This window comes from Cuculus canorus, chromosome 22 (genome assembly GCF_017976375.1).
Source record: "Cuculus canorus isolate bCucCan1 chromosome 22, bCucCan1.pri, whole genome shotgun sequence".
NCBI classification, from domain to species: domain Eukaryota; kingdom Metazoa; phylum Chordata; class Aves; order Cuculiformes; family Cuculidae; genus Cuculus; species Cuculus canorus.
In genome coordinates, this window is record NC_071422.1 from 8,396,943 (window position 1) to 8,412,283 (window position 15,341).

The following is a 15,341-nucleotide window of genomic DNA, read 5'->3' on the forward strand; positions in this document are numbered from 1 at the left end:
GTTGCGTCAGCGCGGCGATGGGCGGACTTCCGGGTTTGGACATATGCTGGGCTGAATTGGGGGAACATGGAAACAGAGTGGGGAGCAATGGCGGAGGGGGAGGGAGACGGGCATGGGCTAGGCGGCTGTGGGGGGAAGGTGGGAATAGATAGAACTGCTGAGGGGGGAAAACGGACATAGGTAGAGCTGCTGAGGGGGGGAATGGGCACAGGCTGGGCTGCTGAGGGGGGAAAATGGGAGTAGATTGGGCTGCTGAGTGCAGAGACAGGCACAGGGTGGGCTGCTGAGGTGGGAAGACACAGGATGGGCTCTTGAGGGAGGGGACGTGGGCACAGGCTGGGCTTCTGAGGGTGAAGAAAGGGAATGGATTGGGCTCCTGAGCAGGGAGATACGGGCACAGTGTGGGCTGCTGAGGGGGAAGGTGGGCACAGGGTGGGCTGCTGGTCTGCAGTGCCCCTGGGGTGTCCGGGTGCTGAGCCCTGGCTGTGCTGCAGGGGAGGCAGCGGCGCTGGTGCTGGTGGCCGTGCTGTGGGGCAGCACGGGGCCATTCCTGCGGACGGGTGCAGCGGGGCTGGAGGAGGTGCAGTGCCAGGGCCGCCTGCAGCAGCTGCTGGCCGAGATCCACTTCCTCAGCCTCCGCTACAAGGTGCGACCCCATCGACGCTGTGGGCCAGGAGATGGCTGTGGTCACACTGCATTTGGGACCGTTCCTCCCTCTCTACTTCTGCACTTAAGATTTTTACTAGCTGTTAAATATCCCGTCTGTCATCATAGTGCTTTATCCACACTAATATTGCTTTTAATTGCCTATAGCACTGCTCTTTACACACAGAACTGAGACCGCTTTACTAGGCGGCAGGTTGTTAACCTTCATATTTTGCATGAAATAAGCAGAATGCGCCTCTGCAGATGGGCAGAAGGCGCTGAGCAGCCCCCCTGGGGATCTGCAAGCAGCAGCTGACAGCTTGTGTTCTTCCTGCAGTACATGGTGCCATTTCTGCTCAATCAAGGTGGATCTCTCCTCTTCTACCTCACCTTGGCATCCACAGGTCAGTTCTCCTTGCTTTCATGGAGCGGGTTGGTTGGGGTTTTGGGAGGATCAGTGCTATTAAATACGCTGGTGACTCAGCTAAGCGGCTGTCTCGTTATAATCACCAACAAAACAGGGGTGTCTCAATGTGTATGAGGTTATCCATGTGTTCAATTTGTTCTCTTCCAGACCTGTCGCTGGCCGTGCCACTCTGTAACTCCCTGGCGCTGATCGTCACGCTGGTTACGGGCAGGATTCTGGGAGAGGACATCGGTGGTAAAAGTGAGTAAGAGTGAAAATGTTTTCTCCAGTCATCTCTGTGTCTGAGAGTGGGTGTGGGCTGCCCTTTGGTCTCCTAAGGATCAGCAAACATCCACAGGAGGGCTTCAACTGGTTCCGTAGTAGTTCTGGCTACAGAACCTGAACAGGAGGTGGAATGGATTCTTAAGTAGGCAGGGCCAGTAAGTTCCAAGCAAGAATCTGCTGTTCTAAGCCAGCAGAGTTTATAGACCTGAGCCTTTACCTAATGAGATGCATAACCCCTAAATAAGGTGGAAAATGGATGGCTCTTAATCCCCCTAATGCCAATGCCCACCCCCCTTTCCTGCCCTTGCATCCTACAGTAACATTATCATGCTCAGAAGGCTAGAAGATGGCAGGAAAGTCCGAAGCTTAAACCCACCAGGGCCTGGCTCAGCCACTGTAGGAGTACACAAACACGTTTGTTTGTTGTTTAAGCCTGGTTTTTGCTAAGCAGCTGTATGGCATCCGGCAGCGTTTCCTTAGAAACCTGCTTTACCCAATGCGCATGGGCAGCCTGAGCATCCCAAATCCTTCAGAATTCCCCTGGTCCAGCTCCTGTCTATCCAGACATTTGTGCTGTCCTATTTCCCGTGACATCTGAGCAGCGTGTGTTTAGTGGTGAGGTCTGACTGAACTAAGCTCCCAGTATGTAACTGTTTGTTTCCACAGGGGCTGTGGCAGGAATGCTGCTCACTGTCCTCGGAGTCACACTCTGCGTGGCTGGTTCCTAAATGAGACAGGAGCAAAGGAAGAGAACCTGTCCAAGGGTAACACCAGTGGCTGGAGGGGCGGCTTCTGCCTCAGCAGCAGACTCTATGGCTCTGTCCCACCTCGGAAGCCGTGTTTGACACCCAGATGTCAAAACCCATGAAAACATGGACTCTATTCCCTGAGCACCAGGGCAGAACAAGGCACGCCGCAAGGTGTGCACATCCTATTTAATGTCCTGGGTGAAGGAATTCTTTGTGGGTGTTGCAAGGATGATTAAATCATCTTATACAATGCTGAAGGGATAATAAATGATTAATAAATCATTCAAAGGGAACTTCTGGGATGGTTTTCTGTAGCAGGGATCTATTCCGGAGCTCTCCGAAGCAGGTGAAAGGGGTTCCTTCACTGCACCTTGCCGCAAGACAGCCCGCGCTGCACGATCCCAGCACTGCGGTTACCACCTGGCTCTTCCCCCTCAAAATCTTGCAGTGCCTCTTGCCTGTGAAGTAACCACAGGGCAGCTGGTCCCTAGGAAGGAAGGGTTTGCCTTTACAGTGAAATCATCAGTCCAAAACACCAGGTAGATCACAGGAGGGGAAATCCTCATCACCCTTGTAATTAACCAGCAGTGCTAGGGAGGGAGACACAAAGCCTTGCAGAGAGAGGGTTGATACAAGAGCTGTTTATTCCTATGACTTTGCCTAAATCAGGCAGATGCTCCTAAAATAGGTTAACAGAAAGATGCATGTATTTGGGAAAGGCTTGATTGCTGCAAGCGTGATCCAAGCATTCCAGATCAGAGGAACAGCGACACAATGAAATCTCTTCGTAAGAGGTGTTTGGGAAAGGAGAACCTTCCTGGCAGATGCCTCGTTCTAAAGACATCTGTTGGTAACTCTCCCTTCCCAAGCTCAGACCCAAACCAATTCAGTTACAGTTGGGAACAGCAGCCGCCTCCTATGCTGCCTCCTCACACTGCAGCGACAAGGAAGGATTCCATTAATGAAATGGGGCACCTGACTCGCTGCTCACTGGCGCTCCGCTCCTCCAGCCCCGAAGAGGAGGGCGCTTGGTTTAGAAGAGTTTGTTAACTCATCAGACAGTTGGGGCAGTCTGCGGTTAGAGAGGGGTAGGGATTCACTGCTTTTGTACCCTGCTGTGGTGCACGCAGCTCTGCCCCGAACCATCCCTCTTCCATCACTCTCCCTCTGTGGGCTCCTCTAAGCTCCTTGCTACCGACGGCAACATCGTCCAGTGCTTTCCATCCTCAGAGTCACTGGTGTCCCTTTTTTTTGCCTCCATCTGTGATTTGTCAGCAGCCTGTGCCTGTTTGCAGTGAGAAATAAGCCGGTTATCAATACACTTTACTACAGAAAGGCTCTGGGATTAAACTCCTGGATTCCATTTCAGTCTCCCCATGGTTTTGGTGTGCAAACTGGGGTCTCTACTGTAAATTCTGAGGTAGTTTACGTAATGCCCAGTGATTCTCTCCCCCTGCAGGGATGCGCTGTGACACCCAAGTGATGACAACTTGGATTGTGGTGTGATCTGGCAGGGGAAAGGCTGAGGGAAAGCAGCTGCACCAGAGTGCCCAGTCCTTGGAGAAATGCTGGCCAAGCCTCTGGAGCAAACCGGGCTCCCCAGTGAGCAGAGGAGTCCGGAGCCATGAGCTAATGCTTTTCCAGAGCTTTCCCTAGTTGCAGTTCAAAGGAGCTGTTTTCCTTTGAAGCTCTAATTAAGCCCAGGCAGAACTGTGAATCACCCACAGTGCAATACCTCTCATCCCATCCCACCCCATCCCATCCCATCTCTAACACACTGGTGCGCCACAAACAACAGGCACTGTGCAGACATTTCTCGCACAGAACTGTGTTTTACCAACAACTGCTGCTTTTCCCTGCCAAAAAAAAATATGGTTTAAACTTGCTACTATCTCATAATTGCATTTGGTCATTTTATGAATGACGTGGTCAGGCTGTGCCAGCTTCTCAGCTTCTCCTGGAGACAGGTAAGTTCCGCTCAGCAAGTGATATTTGGGGGCATTAATCTTAGTGTAGGAGATGTGAATGCAGGCAGGAGGGATCTTACTCCTCGGAACCATTCGTGGAATAAAGACCTTACTGAGGGGGTCTCAGTTTGGTTTTTGGGGTAAGTTCTGCAGCATTCTGGAACAGCAGTAAGGACAGAATTAGCACACAGAAATCATCCAGGGAAGCCTGTGATATCCCTGCTGTGGTGGGAAGCTGCGACTCTCACATTCCAGCAGGGAAATGTCCGTTTCCCAGGTTGCAATCTCTAAAATACAGAGCACACTGTGCTCTGGTGTCTGAAGTTCCCCCTGGTGGTCCGGCAGGGAGAAGCGTGGTGCTTCCTAAACCTCACAGAATCCCTGAATTGTTCAGGTTGGAAAAGCCCTTTAAGATCATAGACCCTCAGCCAACAAAGAGGACAAAAACAAGTGAGAAAACTGAAGTTCTTCCCCAAGCAATTGCTACAGAATCCTTTCTCAGACCTGATCAATGGCTGTATCCACCCTTGTGCGTTTATCCTCTCGCCGGACACCTCGTGTCTCCTTCCTAGGATCCCTGGTTTTATGGACACTGCCTTCTGTGAGGAGAAGCAAAGAGGGAAGCGGTGCAGTGGGCACAGTGAGGTCCTCGCGTGTGCATGGATGGGGAGAGGAGAGCAGCGGGAACACAAAAGTTATGGGATGCATCGCTGCTCTCTTTCAGTGCCTCTGCAGGTGTTTTGCCCTTCAGCGTCCAAGCAAAGCCCATCTTCCTCTGCACTTATAGCAGAACCCTTTACCTTGCTGCGCAGTCCTGTCGCTCCTCCTGCTTCGTCCTGCAGGGATGGGTTTAGTGTAGAAAACGGACTCTTCTCCTTTGAGGTGATGTTTCCCGGCTCGCCTTTGCAGCTGTGGAAAAGCAGCTGGGATCTCAGCTTGCTCTGCAGCCCCCACGCTGCGAGTGCCCAGCTGAGAGTGTCCATCACACCCTCCTCAATAAAGCGGTTTATATAGCAGAAGGTTTGGCAGGGAAACTCCCTAAACCCCACAGCTTCCCCCAGGACCTCCCATCGCAACTGGGACAAAGCTGCATCCCTGCACTCAATAACATGAGTAAAACAGACACAGGGAACACAGAAACCGCTTCCTGCAGCCACTGCTACCTGCTGGGGTGGTTCGGCGAGGGCAGCGCCACCGGCACCAACTCGGGAGGCAGCAGGGAGGTCACCAAACTGAAAAGAAGCAAGGAAAGGAAAAAGGAGATTTTAAAAGCACTTTCAGAATAGCAGAGATGCACTTTTCGACAGACTATGTGGGACTGCGCTCGAGGTCTCTTGGGCAGTTTACCCCCACAGGGACCAGGAGAGAAATCCCAGCTCCAGGAGGAATCCTTCCTGCCTGGCAGCCAAAAGGGGACGAGGTGAGGCCGCCTGAAGGAGTTTTTCTCCAGGCAGTGACATTTCCTTCAGGTGTGACCTGGCCGCGTGGCTGGCTCGAGCTCCCCTGTTTTGGGAATGGTGCAAGCAAGGATGCTGCGGCAGCCGGGAATGCAGAGTGCCGAGTGTCTGCTGCGCGGGATGGGGGTCTGCGCCAAGGCAGCCACGCACAAACCATCCCGCACCGGCTGAGCCACCTACCCTCCTGCCCAGCTTCCCGCGCCGGCTGTTTGGGTGGTTCCTGCAGGGGAGAAGCAGCAGATGCTCAGCACTAGGCAGGAAACAGCTGGAGGAGAACACAATCTCCCTTTTTCCCGTGAGAGGTGGGTTTGGATCGCATTCTCACACTGCCCATCACCAGTCTGGGGAATTCTGTGCCCCATCTCAAGGGCAGGTGCTCCCCTTCACTTGAGGAACCGAGAAACACCCAACCCCTCGCTTTCTCTGGTGCTGAGCTCTGGGTTTTGGGGCCAACCCTTACACCACAAGCTTTGAAAATGCATTCTTCCTTCCTAAACTTCAACACGTGAAGCAAAACTCAAGCCCTGAGCAGACAGCACCAAGCTACAAACCAAGCTGGCTTTAGCTAGAGACCACCGTGGGGAGGCTTCTTAACCACCCAGCCACGCTCTACGCACCGCAGCGTCCCGCAGCCGGAATCCTGGGGCACCAGCAGCTCAAAGTAAGGCAGTTTCTTGTACTCCTCGTTTCCCACTGCCACGTAGTAACCGCCGTTCCGCAGCTCCTCCTCGCAGGACATGGGGGTCCCGTCCAGCCTGCAGAGCCTCAGGGAGAAACAGCAAAGGAGCTCTCACAAGGCTGAACGAGGGAAGGGAGCTCGTGCAGAGCAGGGAACACGGGCAGGCTGCGTTTGTTGTATAAACCCCCTCTTTCTAATCATAAACCCCTTTTCATGCTGTGCTTTACAGTTGCCTATTGCTTTTTTCCCAGGCCACCAAAGCGACCAGATCCGGGGCTCATCCCTAGCATAAAGATGGGAAAAGCAAACAAAAGCAGTCAAGAAGCAGCTGTCGAGCACTCGGCCCTCTCTGCTGGCGTTGCCGACACAAGGGAAGGGCAGCCTCAGCGCCTGCTCTGGACACCTACCTGCCAACAGCCCCACTGCGCAGGGCGGCTCTCTCCGTCAGCGTGGCCAGGAGCGCATCCCAGTGCCGCGGGGCGCCCTGCGGGAGCGGCACTGGGAAAGGGGGGCTCAGCAGGTCCCCATTCCGGAAAACACTGCAGTAGAAACAACGCAGAGCATGCGATGAGCCAATGTTCCCGGCGTCTGGATGCTATTTACAACAAATACTTGAGCTGGAATTGTCCCTGTGGGGCAGCATTCCCAGGGTCTCACAGAGAAACCCTCTCCTCCAGCCTCTGAAAGCCTTCCTAGAGCCCCGAGACACTTACTGGATGGTGCGGGGCAGGTGGCCGCACCTCTGCCATCGCGTTCTGATGTCCGGCTTCCAGGGAGCTGCGGCGCGGAGCTGGAGACAGAGTTCAGCGTACAAGAACAGCGTCAGCGCTGGCACCGAGCCTGGCGGGGCTGATCCCTCCGCTCCAGCCTGCCCAGGGCCCCTGCCCTGCCCTCCCGCTGCTGCCGGGTGGGTTTGTTGTCCGCAACCCCAAGGCTGGAGATGCTCTTCCCATGGCTGAGCACATTCCAGCGAGGCCAGGGAACCTCTGAGCTCAGATTGCTCCCCGGCACCGCTGAGGGGATGAGGGCAGCAGCCCCTGCGCTGCCTCCTGCCCTGGGAGCTCCGGTGGCCCCTCTGCACCGTCTCCTCAGGGCACCTCACAGCCGTAAACCTCGAGCTCAGTTTGCTCCGGGCCCACCCTGGCGCCCCTCACGCCTCCCCACAGCACAGGGACTCACCCGCAGCCCCTCGCCCTTCCTCGTCCCGCGGGGCTCCGTCCTTCCGTGGCGTAAATAGCTGGGGGAGCAAGACAACGGCATTGCCACACTCCAGCCGGGCCATGGCTGAGTGACGAAGAACCGACCGACTGCTCCACCTCGGTTCATCGCCACCAGGAGCACAGGCACTTCCAAAAGGATTTGCCCAGCGCCCCACCTCGCCGGCCTCCAGGGCTTCGGGATAAATTAAAACCTGCTACACCCAAGGAATTCCCAGACAAACGCAGACCCTTGCAGACACCCAGAATGTTTTATTCTTTGTGTTATTCCCTTATTCTTTGTGTTATTCCCTCCAGGGCTGACGGGGCTTGATGCAGCCTGGAGCAGCTCCGCAACAAAGGAACTAAAATCCCCCGGCACAAACACATTCCCCCAAGCACCAAGCGATGGCCCAAAAACCCTCTGCACTTCAGGAAAAGCCAGAGCAGCTCTACTTTGTGTAAAAACGACTCCATCAGAGCAAAGCAAAGGCAGCGGCAGCAGAACCTCCCACTCGCCACAAAGCCAAGAATCAAACGATCACAGAATGCCGGGCTGGAAGAGACCGCAGGGGTCAAGGGCAGAGGAGGCAGAGCAGCCCTGGCCCCAGCGTCCTGCCGACAGCACATGCCTCCCCAAAAAGGTTTTCTTCTGAGTCAAACGACCTTACCAGGAAGACGTGCATTTTCCATGCAATCTGGAATATGTTCAGTAGTTGCAGTAGGAAAATAAACTGATCTGTCTCTCATTTCCATCTGACTTTTGCCTCTCTTGCCTCTTTCATCCCTTCAGGCCCGATGTCCCCCCCAAGCTGAACTGCAGCTTCTCACCAAACCCAGAGCCCCAAAGGCCCCTCTACTCACTCCAGCTTTTTGAACTTCTCAAAGCCGGCAGCCACGTATTGGTGTCCATCCTGAAGGTCCCCCAGGGCGGCGATGCGGTGGCCATGCTGGGGTGTGTAGAGGTTCCTCACTGCCAAGGGCGCACCAACACTTCTGGTCACCTCAGTCAGGAACGCCTCAAAGGTCAGGAACCGCCGCGGGCTCACCACAAGCCTCCTCCCGGGGAAGAATGGGTCACCGTTGCGATAGACCACCACGTTTTTGGCAGGAGGTGCTGGAGCCAAAGCCCAGGAGCTCATCCGCATGGTCAGGCAAACCCCACTGACCACAGAGGGAAATGAGGAGCACGGAGAGCTCAAGCCCTCCTAACCAGCCACTCTCGTGTGCTGCCGTCCCTTCCCAGCACAGCTACGGGCAGTCTCCATGGAAGCAGGCCCTGCAGGAGGAAGTTGTGGAGGCCACATCAAACAACCTGCAGGTCACAGCTCTATGTGAGAACCAGGAAGCACATGGCTCTTTATTCCTCAAACTCCAAGTGCTGTGAGCTCCCTCGGCAGCTCCTGTGGCCTCCGGGCTCAGAACAACCAGCCTGGAGGTGCAGTGCCAGCACCTTTACGGCAGCAGCTCCAACCCCAGCGGGAGCAGCACTGTCTGGATGCCACCGCCCCTTGCTGTAGCCTGCTGCCTGCACAAGAAACGCAGGGTTTTGTCCTGTGTGTTGGACAAACACCCATATCCTGGCAGACGCCCTGCCTATCAACTCTGCCCAGGAGAGGAGGGCAGGAACAGACAGATTCAGAGATGGGCATCAGGAAAGCTTTTTATTCATAAACAAGTGGGCATTGTTCAGGAAGAGAATGATACACCTGCCTTACAGCAAGAGTGACTGGAGGCAACAGGAACACCTGAGTGCACACAGGAGACGGTCACAGCAGGGAACAACAGCACCACACAGGAAATCCCTTTCTGGGGGACCACGAATGTCCCATGGCACACAAAGCACCACCCTGCCAAGTTCTTACTCCCTCGGGCACCAGTCCAGGCGACTCTGCCATTCAGAGATGTTTCCACGGCCAGAGATGTGCGAGTTGGGAAGGAGGCCTCACCTCCAGAAGGTCAGGTTGGATATGCCACCACTCGGCTGCACAGGAACGCCAGGAAACTCTGCCCCTAACTTATGGCCTGGAGACCCCAGCTACTGCAGAGCCATCCCAAACACACAGCTCCGACACCAGCACACGCCACCCACAGTTCAGTGGAGAAGAGCTTGTTCAGTTTTGTCTCACCACAGGCAATTTCTTGGTCAGAAAGCGCCTTCTGTACGCAGCAGGCTTCCCAGCCTCAGTTTTCCCCTAGGACCATCCACCTCAGCCAACAGAAATCACGTTCTTGCGGAAGGAGGGCTCACCGGGACTGCCTCCAGAACACACAACCACCTCCTTGGCTTCACAGTGATGTTTAATCCCAGCTTTGACCAACATTCACGCTTAAAATAAATTAAGGGCTTTCTTGCCACAGCCATCTGAAGTGGAAAATGTTGGCTCATGGAGCTGGAGCTCCCTAAGCTGCTGCTGGCCGCGAGGTCATGTCAGGGTGGCAGTGCTACAGCTCCACAGCTCCTCCACATCAATCTGAGTGTCCCACATGCTTGGAAACGCCCTACTATGGGTCAGGAGCTGCCAGCTGTTGTTTCAGCATCAGGTACTGCAGGAGAGAGAAAACCAAGTGTTAACAATTAAATCCTAGAGACTGAAGAGGAGAAGAGCACCCGCCCTGGCAGATCCACCAGCAAAATCATTGCACTCAGCCAGAAAATGGACAAATGTCACCTTTTGAGTGAGGCAAAGAGCAGCTCGCGGAGCCGCCCAGTGCCACAGAAAGTACTGACAGGACAGGCACCAAATAGCGATGTCTCTGTCACAGGCCAGGAGCAAAGCTCGTTACCAGATCTAAACAGCCCCCATTTCCCTTCATCGTTCCCTTTTTCCCCCCTCAGAGAAGGAATAAAAGGGCACTGCCATCCTCTGACCCAATTCCTGGGTAACTGAACTGTCACCCCTCCACCCCAATCCCACCAGACGGAGCCGCCCTGGCTGCAGCGGGCACTGCTCTGCCCCACCGATTTGGAAGAGGCAGGGTGAGGCCCTTACATTCTCGCGGCTGGCAATAGCTTGCTGCAACCACAGCAACTCCATGACCAAGTGCTTCCTGTAGGCCTGGAGACCAGCCCGAGTCCGAGGAAGCTCCTCCATGTCCTCAAACAGAATTTCTGCGAAGAAATGGAAGAATAACCTGTTATTGGAACCAAGATTCCCATTGCACCTACTGCCTCTCTGCACTGAGCTGTTCAGGCTCTCCAGAGTACTCTGGAGGTTCCGGTTCTCCAAGGACCTGCTGTGCCCCACACACTCGGAGCATGCAGGAGGGCGCACAGCCCTGGGCCACACCGTGCTCCAGTCCCTTACCCTGGCAGTCTCCGTGTGACTCTGCCTCCAGGAGCTCACTGTCCCACACAGAGGAGACGCTGCTGTTGTCCTGCCAAGCCTCTTCCGAGGCACCATGTCCCTCGTCAGCACATTTATCGGCACCAGCTCCAAGAGGTGGGGGGCTCACTGCAGCGCCTCCACCTGCGCAGCTCAGTCCATTGCCGCTTTGCGGTTGGGCTGGGGCTTTGATGCCACTGCAGCCCGAGTCCTGCTCTGGCTCAGAGGCATCCGGCTCCTCCGGTGGTTTCTCTGTGCTGGCCCCATCCCTCGGTGCAGCCTCCAGCGGAGCAGAATGCGTCCCGTGTGCTGGCTCCTGAAGGGGCGACACATGAGAGAGTGAGAAACGGGGGAAGGAAACCAAGACCTGCGAGGTGCCGCGTGCCAGGGGCTGTGCTAGCTGGAGCTCTGCCGGTCGTGGCACACCAACGTGCTCTGGTTTGAACCATCACTAACTGCTTAAATGGCTTCCGTCACAGAAGTGGCAAAGCCATTACAGAGCGCGAAAAAGCATTTTGGAGCTTGGGTGTTTGCATGGAGGCAGAGCTTCACCTAGAGAAGGAATCCTCAGTCGGAGTCTCAGGGACAAAAATCAGGGAGAGATTTCCCAGCCAGGGCGATGTAATTATTTGGTTTAATTTGGTAGAATTACAGGTTCTATGCTGCAAAAGCATCACCTAGGGTCTCAACCCCGCACAGATTGTCTGTCCCCCATGTTCCCCCGCCTCAGGTGGGGCTGCGGAACCCCCAGATGCAGACCTCGGGGAGGAAGACAGGCCGGGGCAGGAACTGGCCCCTCCACCGCAGCCGGCTAAGGTCTCCTTCGATCTCCCGCACCACCTCCTCGTACTCAGCGCGCACACTCCGAAAGCGCTTCCGCAGCAGAAAACCCCTGACACAGGCCTAGGAGGACACAGGGTGGGACTGGAGCCAAGGAGAGACACCACAGCCCACCTGCCCCCTTCCCGGCCCCCCCAGACACCCCAGGGGACACAGTCTTTAGCACAGGGAGTAAATAACGAGGCACTGCCAGGATCACTGGCCGGATTAGGGACCCCCTGGGACCCTCCCATCCAGCCGTGCACCCCCAAAGGCCCTCGGATCCCCCCAGCCTCTCCTCCCCCCCCCAGGGACCCCTCCAACCTTGTCTTCCCCGGACTCCCCAGTCGTGCTTTCCCCCACGGACACCCCTAGCCGCGTCCCCCGCCCCAGGGACTCTCCCCAGCCGTGCACTCCCCCCCAGACCACTCAGCCGTACCCCCGCCAGGGTCCCCCCCAGCCGTGCTCCCCTCCTCCCCAGGGACCTCCCCCAGCCGTGCCCCCCCTCCCGAACCCCCCCAGCCTTGCCTGCCCTCCCCAGGGCCCCCCCCAACCTTGCCCCCCGTCCCGGGCCGCACCTGCAGGCGGGTGACAGCACGAAGCAATCGCCGCCCCTCAAGCTCCTCCCGCAACTCCCTCCCCGCCGCCATGGCCCGGGCGCCGCCTGATGACGCCACGCGGCGCGCGGCGCGGTGGGCGGGGCCGCGCCAGCCCACTCCCCCTTCGCCCCCCCCTCCGGGACGCGGGCGCGCCAAGATGGCGGCGTGGGGGGGGCAGGCGGGGTCAGGCGGTGTCCTCGGGGTCGGGGCTCTCGGCCAGGTGCAGCTTCTGGCTGGGCGGGGGTCAGGGAAAGCGGGGACACCGCCACCATCACTGCCACCACCGCTGTCATCACCACCCCAGCCCCTGCCACCACCAACAACACCATCACCCCCATCCTCTGCCACCACTGCCACCACCGCCGTCACCGCTGCCACCAGCATCACTGCCATCATTGCCCCGGCCTCTTCCACCGCCGCCAACACCATCACTGCCATCCCTGTTCCAGTCCCTACCACCACCACTCCCCAGCCCCTTCCACCACCATCAGAGCTGCTGCCACCACCACTGTCACCACCATCGCCACCCCAACCCTTGCCAACATCACCACCATCATCAGTGTCACTGCCACCACCCTGGCCCCCACCATCTCTGTCCCTGGTGCCACTGTCCTGGCTCCCACCATCAGTGCCCCTGCTACATTACTGCCCATCACTGCCACCGTCACAGCCCCAGCCCCTGCCACTGTAACTTCTGCCACCACTGCCACCACCACCACCACAGCCCTGGCCACCACCAATGCCACTGCAACCCAAGCCCCTGCCGCCACCATCACCACTGCCACCACCATCGTTCTGTCACCACTGTCACCACCATCACAGCCACCACCGGCCAGGATACATGGAGCTGCTGAGCTCCTCCAGCTGTGGGAAGCAAAGGCAGTGGGTGAGGCACCGGGGGGGATCCCGGCATCTGGGCAGAGGGCAAGGGGAGAACGCTCACGTGTGCCAGCAGCTGGTCCAGGTTCCTGTCGGCCGCCACCTTCTTCTGCTCCTCGGGGAGCTCCTCCACGCAGACGTCGAGGCCGAAGTGCAGCCGCGCCAGCTTCTCCTGCATCTCACGCACGTGCTCCAGCTGCTCGAAGGAGCACTCCTTGCCTGCACGGGAGCCGTCAGGGACCCCCCAGCCTCACCCCCTGGCCCCCCGCGCCCCGGCCCCAGCCCCTCACCGAAGGCTTGCAGCTTTCCCGAGTGGAAGTCGCTGAGGAGGCTGAGCAGCCCCCCTTCCATCTCGCAGACGTCGGAGACATCGGTGAGGAAGCTGTGCTGCAGCGGGGCCCCCCTCGCCGGCCCCGAGACCCCCGCACGCACCCGCTCCTTGGTGGTCCTGCATGGGAACAGAGACACCGGCATCACCCGGATCCCACCTGGCCCCGCACGGAGGGGCCTCAGCAGCTGGCGATGCCCCCTCGGCACTGACCGCTTGAGTCGGGTGCGCGGCCGCGGCGAGGGCAGTGTGGGCAGCGGCAGCGCGAAGGACGCGCTCTTGCTGGGGGGCAGCGGGCGCGGGGCTGCGGTGGGCGCGGGCTGGGCCAGGCAGGCTTTGGGGCTACGCTTCTTCCTCCGCTCCTCCATCTCGAGGGGCGCACGGGCACCACGGGGCGAGCACCCTGTGGGGGACGACACAGCTCTTGGGGGACCCTTCCCCGCTCGGCTGCTCCTTCCCGGGGCATTGGGGTCCCCCCAGGGCGCAACACTCAGGGCTCGGCAGCCGCAGCGGGTGCTGCAGCCTGGAGCTCAGAGTCCTGCCTGCGCTCCCCTGCGTCCGAGCCGGAGCAACGCCAGGGCTGAGCGGCGGCTGGGAGCTGCTGGCTTGGCCTTAGCATCCAGCGTCTTCCCTGGCGCCGCAGAACGGGAGATTCCAGCCACGCATGCCCTGCACGACTCTGGCCACTCTCAGCGGGAGCCGGACAGAGACCACAGGGGACCCTGCACCCCACAGCTGTCGCTGTGGCCGGAGACCTCCGGAGACCTCCGGAGACCTTTGTCTGCAGCCTCCGGCCGCCCTCACCGAGCGCCATGGCCAGGAGCAGGCACTGACCTGCGCCAGGCCCTGCTCCGGCTCGCGGTGCTGACCCGGATGCCCTGAGCCCACCGGACACTCTCCCCCACCGGACACTGACCGCTGCTGGACACTCATCCCCACCGCCTTAGAGCTGGGATTTGCATTTAAAGGGAAAGGGAACTTCCTCTGGCCCCAGTGCGGTGGCACTGCCGGACACCGGCTGTCTGGTGCAGCCCCGGCACCAGCTTCAGGCAGGATGCGGCCCATGGTCCCGTGCAGCCAGAGTGGGGACAGCAGCCGCGTCGCATGGCGAGGGCGATGGTTCCCACTCCCCTGGGCCTCCCCCAGCAGCTCCCCAGCAGAACCGCCGTCACCGCATGCCGCCCCGCTACCCCGCGTGCCCCAGAGTCACCGGACTCAGGCGATGACGGATCTGCTGCGGTGGGGCTGAGCCTCCAGCCCTCACGCAGGGCCAGAGCGGCCGAGCGCCGTCCCCCAGCGTGTGTGGAGCCCAGTGCGGCTTCTGATTGAAATCATGGCAGGACCTTCCGCCGATCTCGCGCGCTCTGGAGTTGATGCGGACGCAGGGACCATCCCGTCACGACTCTGATACCGGCAGCCTCGGGGCAGCGGGGTCTGAGGCACTTGGCGTTTGCCCCTGTGGGCACGCGGGGGGCCCTGTTGGAACAGGGGTGCCTCCCAGCCTCCCCCCATCCCACTGGGCAGGCAAGGCCCCCGGGAGCATGGAAACTGTGGCCTCCCCACTGCCGCCCCACAGCCCTGTGCCCCAAACCCTCACTCCCAACTACAGCCTCGGGAATGAGCAACAGCGGCAGCAGTGAGGGCAGGTGCCTTGCTGTTGGGCACAAGGGTACATCCAGCAGCCCCTGCAGGGGTTATATCTGCACCAAAACAGGGAGATTGGGAAAAAAAAAAGAGGGTTGTGGCTTTCCAAGAGTTTTTTCTTTTACTGAAGGAGCAGGAAAAGAAGCCCAGAGCTGCAGCCCTCGCTCCACCAGCCTTCTCGGAACAGGGTGCTCCCACCAGGCCAGAGCGACAGTCGCTCACTCGCTCACTCCTGCCAGCTCCTGATGGAGACAATCACATCCCTGCACTGGAGGAAGCAACACCAACAGCGAGGGGCTGGCAGACAAAGCCACACTCAGCTTTAGGGAACATGTCCCAGGGGATGTCCAAGAGGGTGGCTC

General features: G+C 58.4%; 3 protein-coding genes across 11 annotated transcripts; 1 reads left to right on the top strand and 2 right to left on the bottom strand.

Annotated features, from left to right (window-relative positions):
- Positions 1-2: 2 nt before the first annotated feature.
- On the top strand, positions 3-2,372 carry TMEM234 (transmembrane protein 234). The gene is made up of 5 exons (XM_054086556.1): positions 3-33; positions 495-646; positions 983-1,049; positions 1,220-1,312; positions 2,003-2,372. Exons 1-5 carry the CDS (start codon positions 18-20, stop codon positions 2,062-2,064), a joined length of 390 nt encoding a protein of 129 aa, XP_053942531.1. The 5' UTR covers positions 3-17; the 3' UTR covers positions 2,065-2,372.
- Positions 2,373-2,717: 345 nt separating this feature from the next.
- DCDC2B (doublecortin domain containing 2B) lies at positions 2,718-8,973 on the bottom strand. 5 transcript variants are annotated; one of them, XM_054086623.1, is made up of 10 exons: positions 8,249-8,973; positions 7,368-7,425; positions 6,902-6,978; positions 6,596-6,727; positions 6,127-6,273; positions 5,690-5,729; positions 5,216-5,284; positions 4,853-5,021; positions 4,557-4,651; positions 2,718-3,370 (listed from the first exon to the last, which is right to left on the bottom strand). In XM_054086623.1, the coding sequence occupies exons 1-10, from the start codon at positions 8,530-8,532 to the stop codon at positions 3,242-3,244; spliced, it is 1,200 nt and encodes a 399-aa protein (XP_053942598.1). In that variant the 5' UTR covers positions 8,533-8,973; the 3' UTR covers positions 2,718-3,241. The 5 variants fall into 5 exon arrangements, with proteins under 5 accessions (XP_053942598.1, XP_053942597.1, XP_053942596.1 ...); XM_054086622.1 differs by having other exon boundaries at positions 4,853-4,961; positions 8,249-8,971; XM_054086621.1 differs by having other exon boundaries at positions 4,853-5,284.
- A 33-nt stretch (positions 8,974-9,006) lies between these two features.
- LOC104060123 (coiled-coil domain-containing protein 28B) lies at positions 9,007-15,248 on the bottom strand. Of its 5 annotated transcripts, XM_054086615.1 has the most exons (10): positions 14,170-14,313; positions 13,549-13,738; positions 13,298-13,455; positions 13,072-13,226; positions 12,970-12,992; positions 12,108-12,361; positions 11,470-11,613; positions 10,693-11,026; positions 10,378-10,496; positions 9,007-9,931 (listed from the first exon to the last, which is right to left on the bottom strand). In XM_054086615.1, exons 1-10 carry the CDS (start codon positions 14,266-14,268, stop codon positions 9,890-9,892), a joined length of 1,518 nt encoding a protein of 505 aa, XP_053942590.1. In that variant the 5' UTR covers positions 14,269-14,313; the 3' UTR covers positions 9,007-9,889. The 5 variants fall into 5 exon arrangements, with proteins under 5 accessions (XP_053942590.1, XP_053942591.1, XP_053942593.1 ...); XM_054086616.1 differs by lacking the exon at positions 14,170-14,313 and having other exon boundaries at positions 13,549-14,117; XM_054086618.1 differs by lacking the exons at positions 9,007-9,931; positions 10,378-10,496; positions 10,693-11,026; positions 11,470-11,613; positions 14,170-14,313 and adding an exon at positions 14,546-15,248 and having other exon boundaries at positions 12,168-12,361.
- Positions 15,249-15,341: the final 93 nt, after the last annotated feature.

What these genes read in the sequence shown, in the direction of transcription:
- TMEM234 (XM_054086556.1), top strand. An exon ending in TCCTCAGCCTCCGCTACAAG is followed by an intron (nt 647 to 982) that starts GTGCGACCCCAT and finishes TTCTTCCTGCAG; the next exon opens with TACATGGTGCCATTTCTGCT. An exon ending in AGAGGACATCGGTGGTAAAA is followed by an intron (nt 1,313 to 2,002) that starts GTGAGTAAGAGT and finishes TTGTTTCCACAG; the next exon opens with GGGCTGTGGCAGGAATGCTG.
- DCDC2B (XM_054086620.1), bottom strand. Translation starts at nt 8,532, where the DNA reads ATGCGGATGAGCTCCTGGGCTTTGGCTCCAGCACCTCCTGCCAAAAAC. An exon ending in GGAAGGGCGAGGGGCTGCGG is followed by an intron (nt 6,979 to 7,367) that starts GTGAGTCCCTGT and finishes CTCTGTCTCCAG; the next exon opens with CTCCGCGCCGCAGCTCCCTG. An exon ending in CGACAGGACTGCGCAGCAAG is followed by an intron (nt 4,652 to 4,852) that starts GTAAAGGGTTCT and finishes TTCTCCTCACAG; the next exon opens with AAGGCAGTGTCCATAAAACC.
- LOC104060123 (XM_054086615.1), bottom strand. Translation starts at nt 14,268, where the DNA reads ATGAGTGTCCAGCAGCGGTCAGTGTCCGGTGGGGGAGAGTGTCCGGTG. An exon ending in CCGCGCACCCGACTCAAGCG is followed by an intron (nt 13,456 to 13,548) that starts GTCAGTGCCGAG and finishes GTTCCCATGCAG; the next exon opens with GACCACCAAGGAGCGGGTGC. An exon ending in GTGCTGTCACCCGCCTGCAG is followed by an intron (nt 11,614 to 12,107) that starts GTGCGGCCCGGG and finishes GTGTCCTCCTAG; the next exon opens with GCCTGTGTCAGGGGTTTTCT.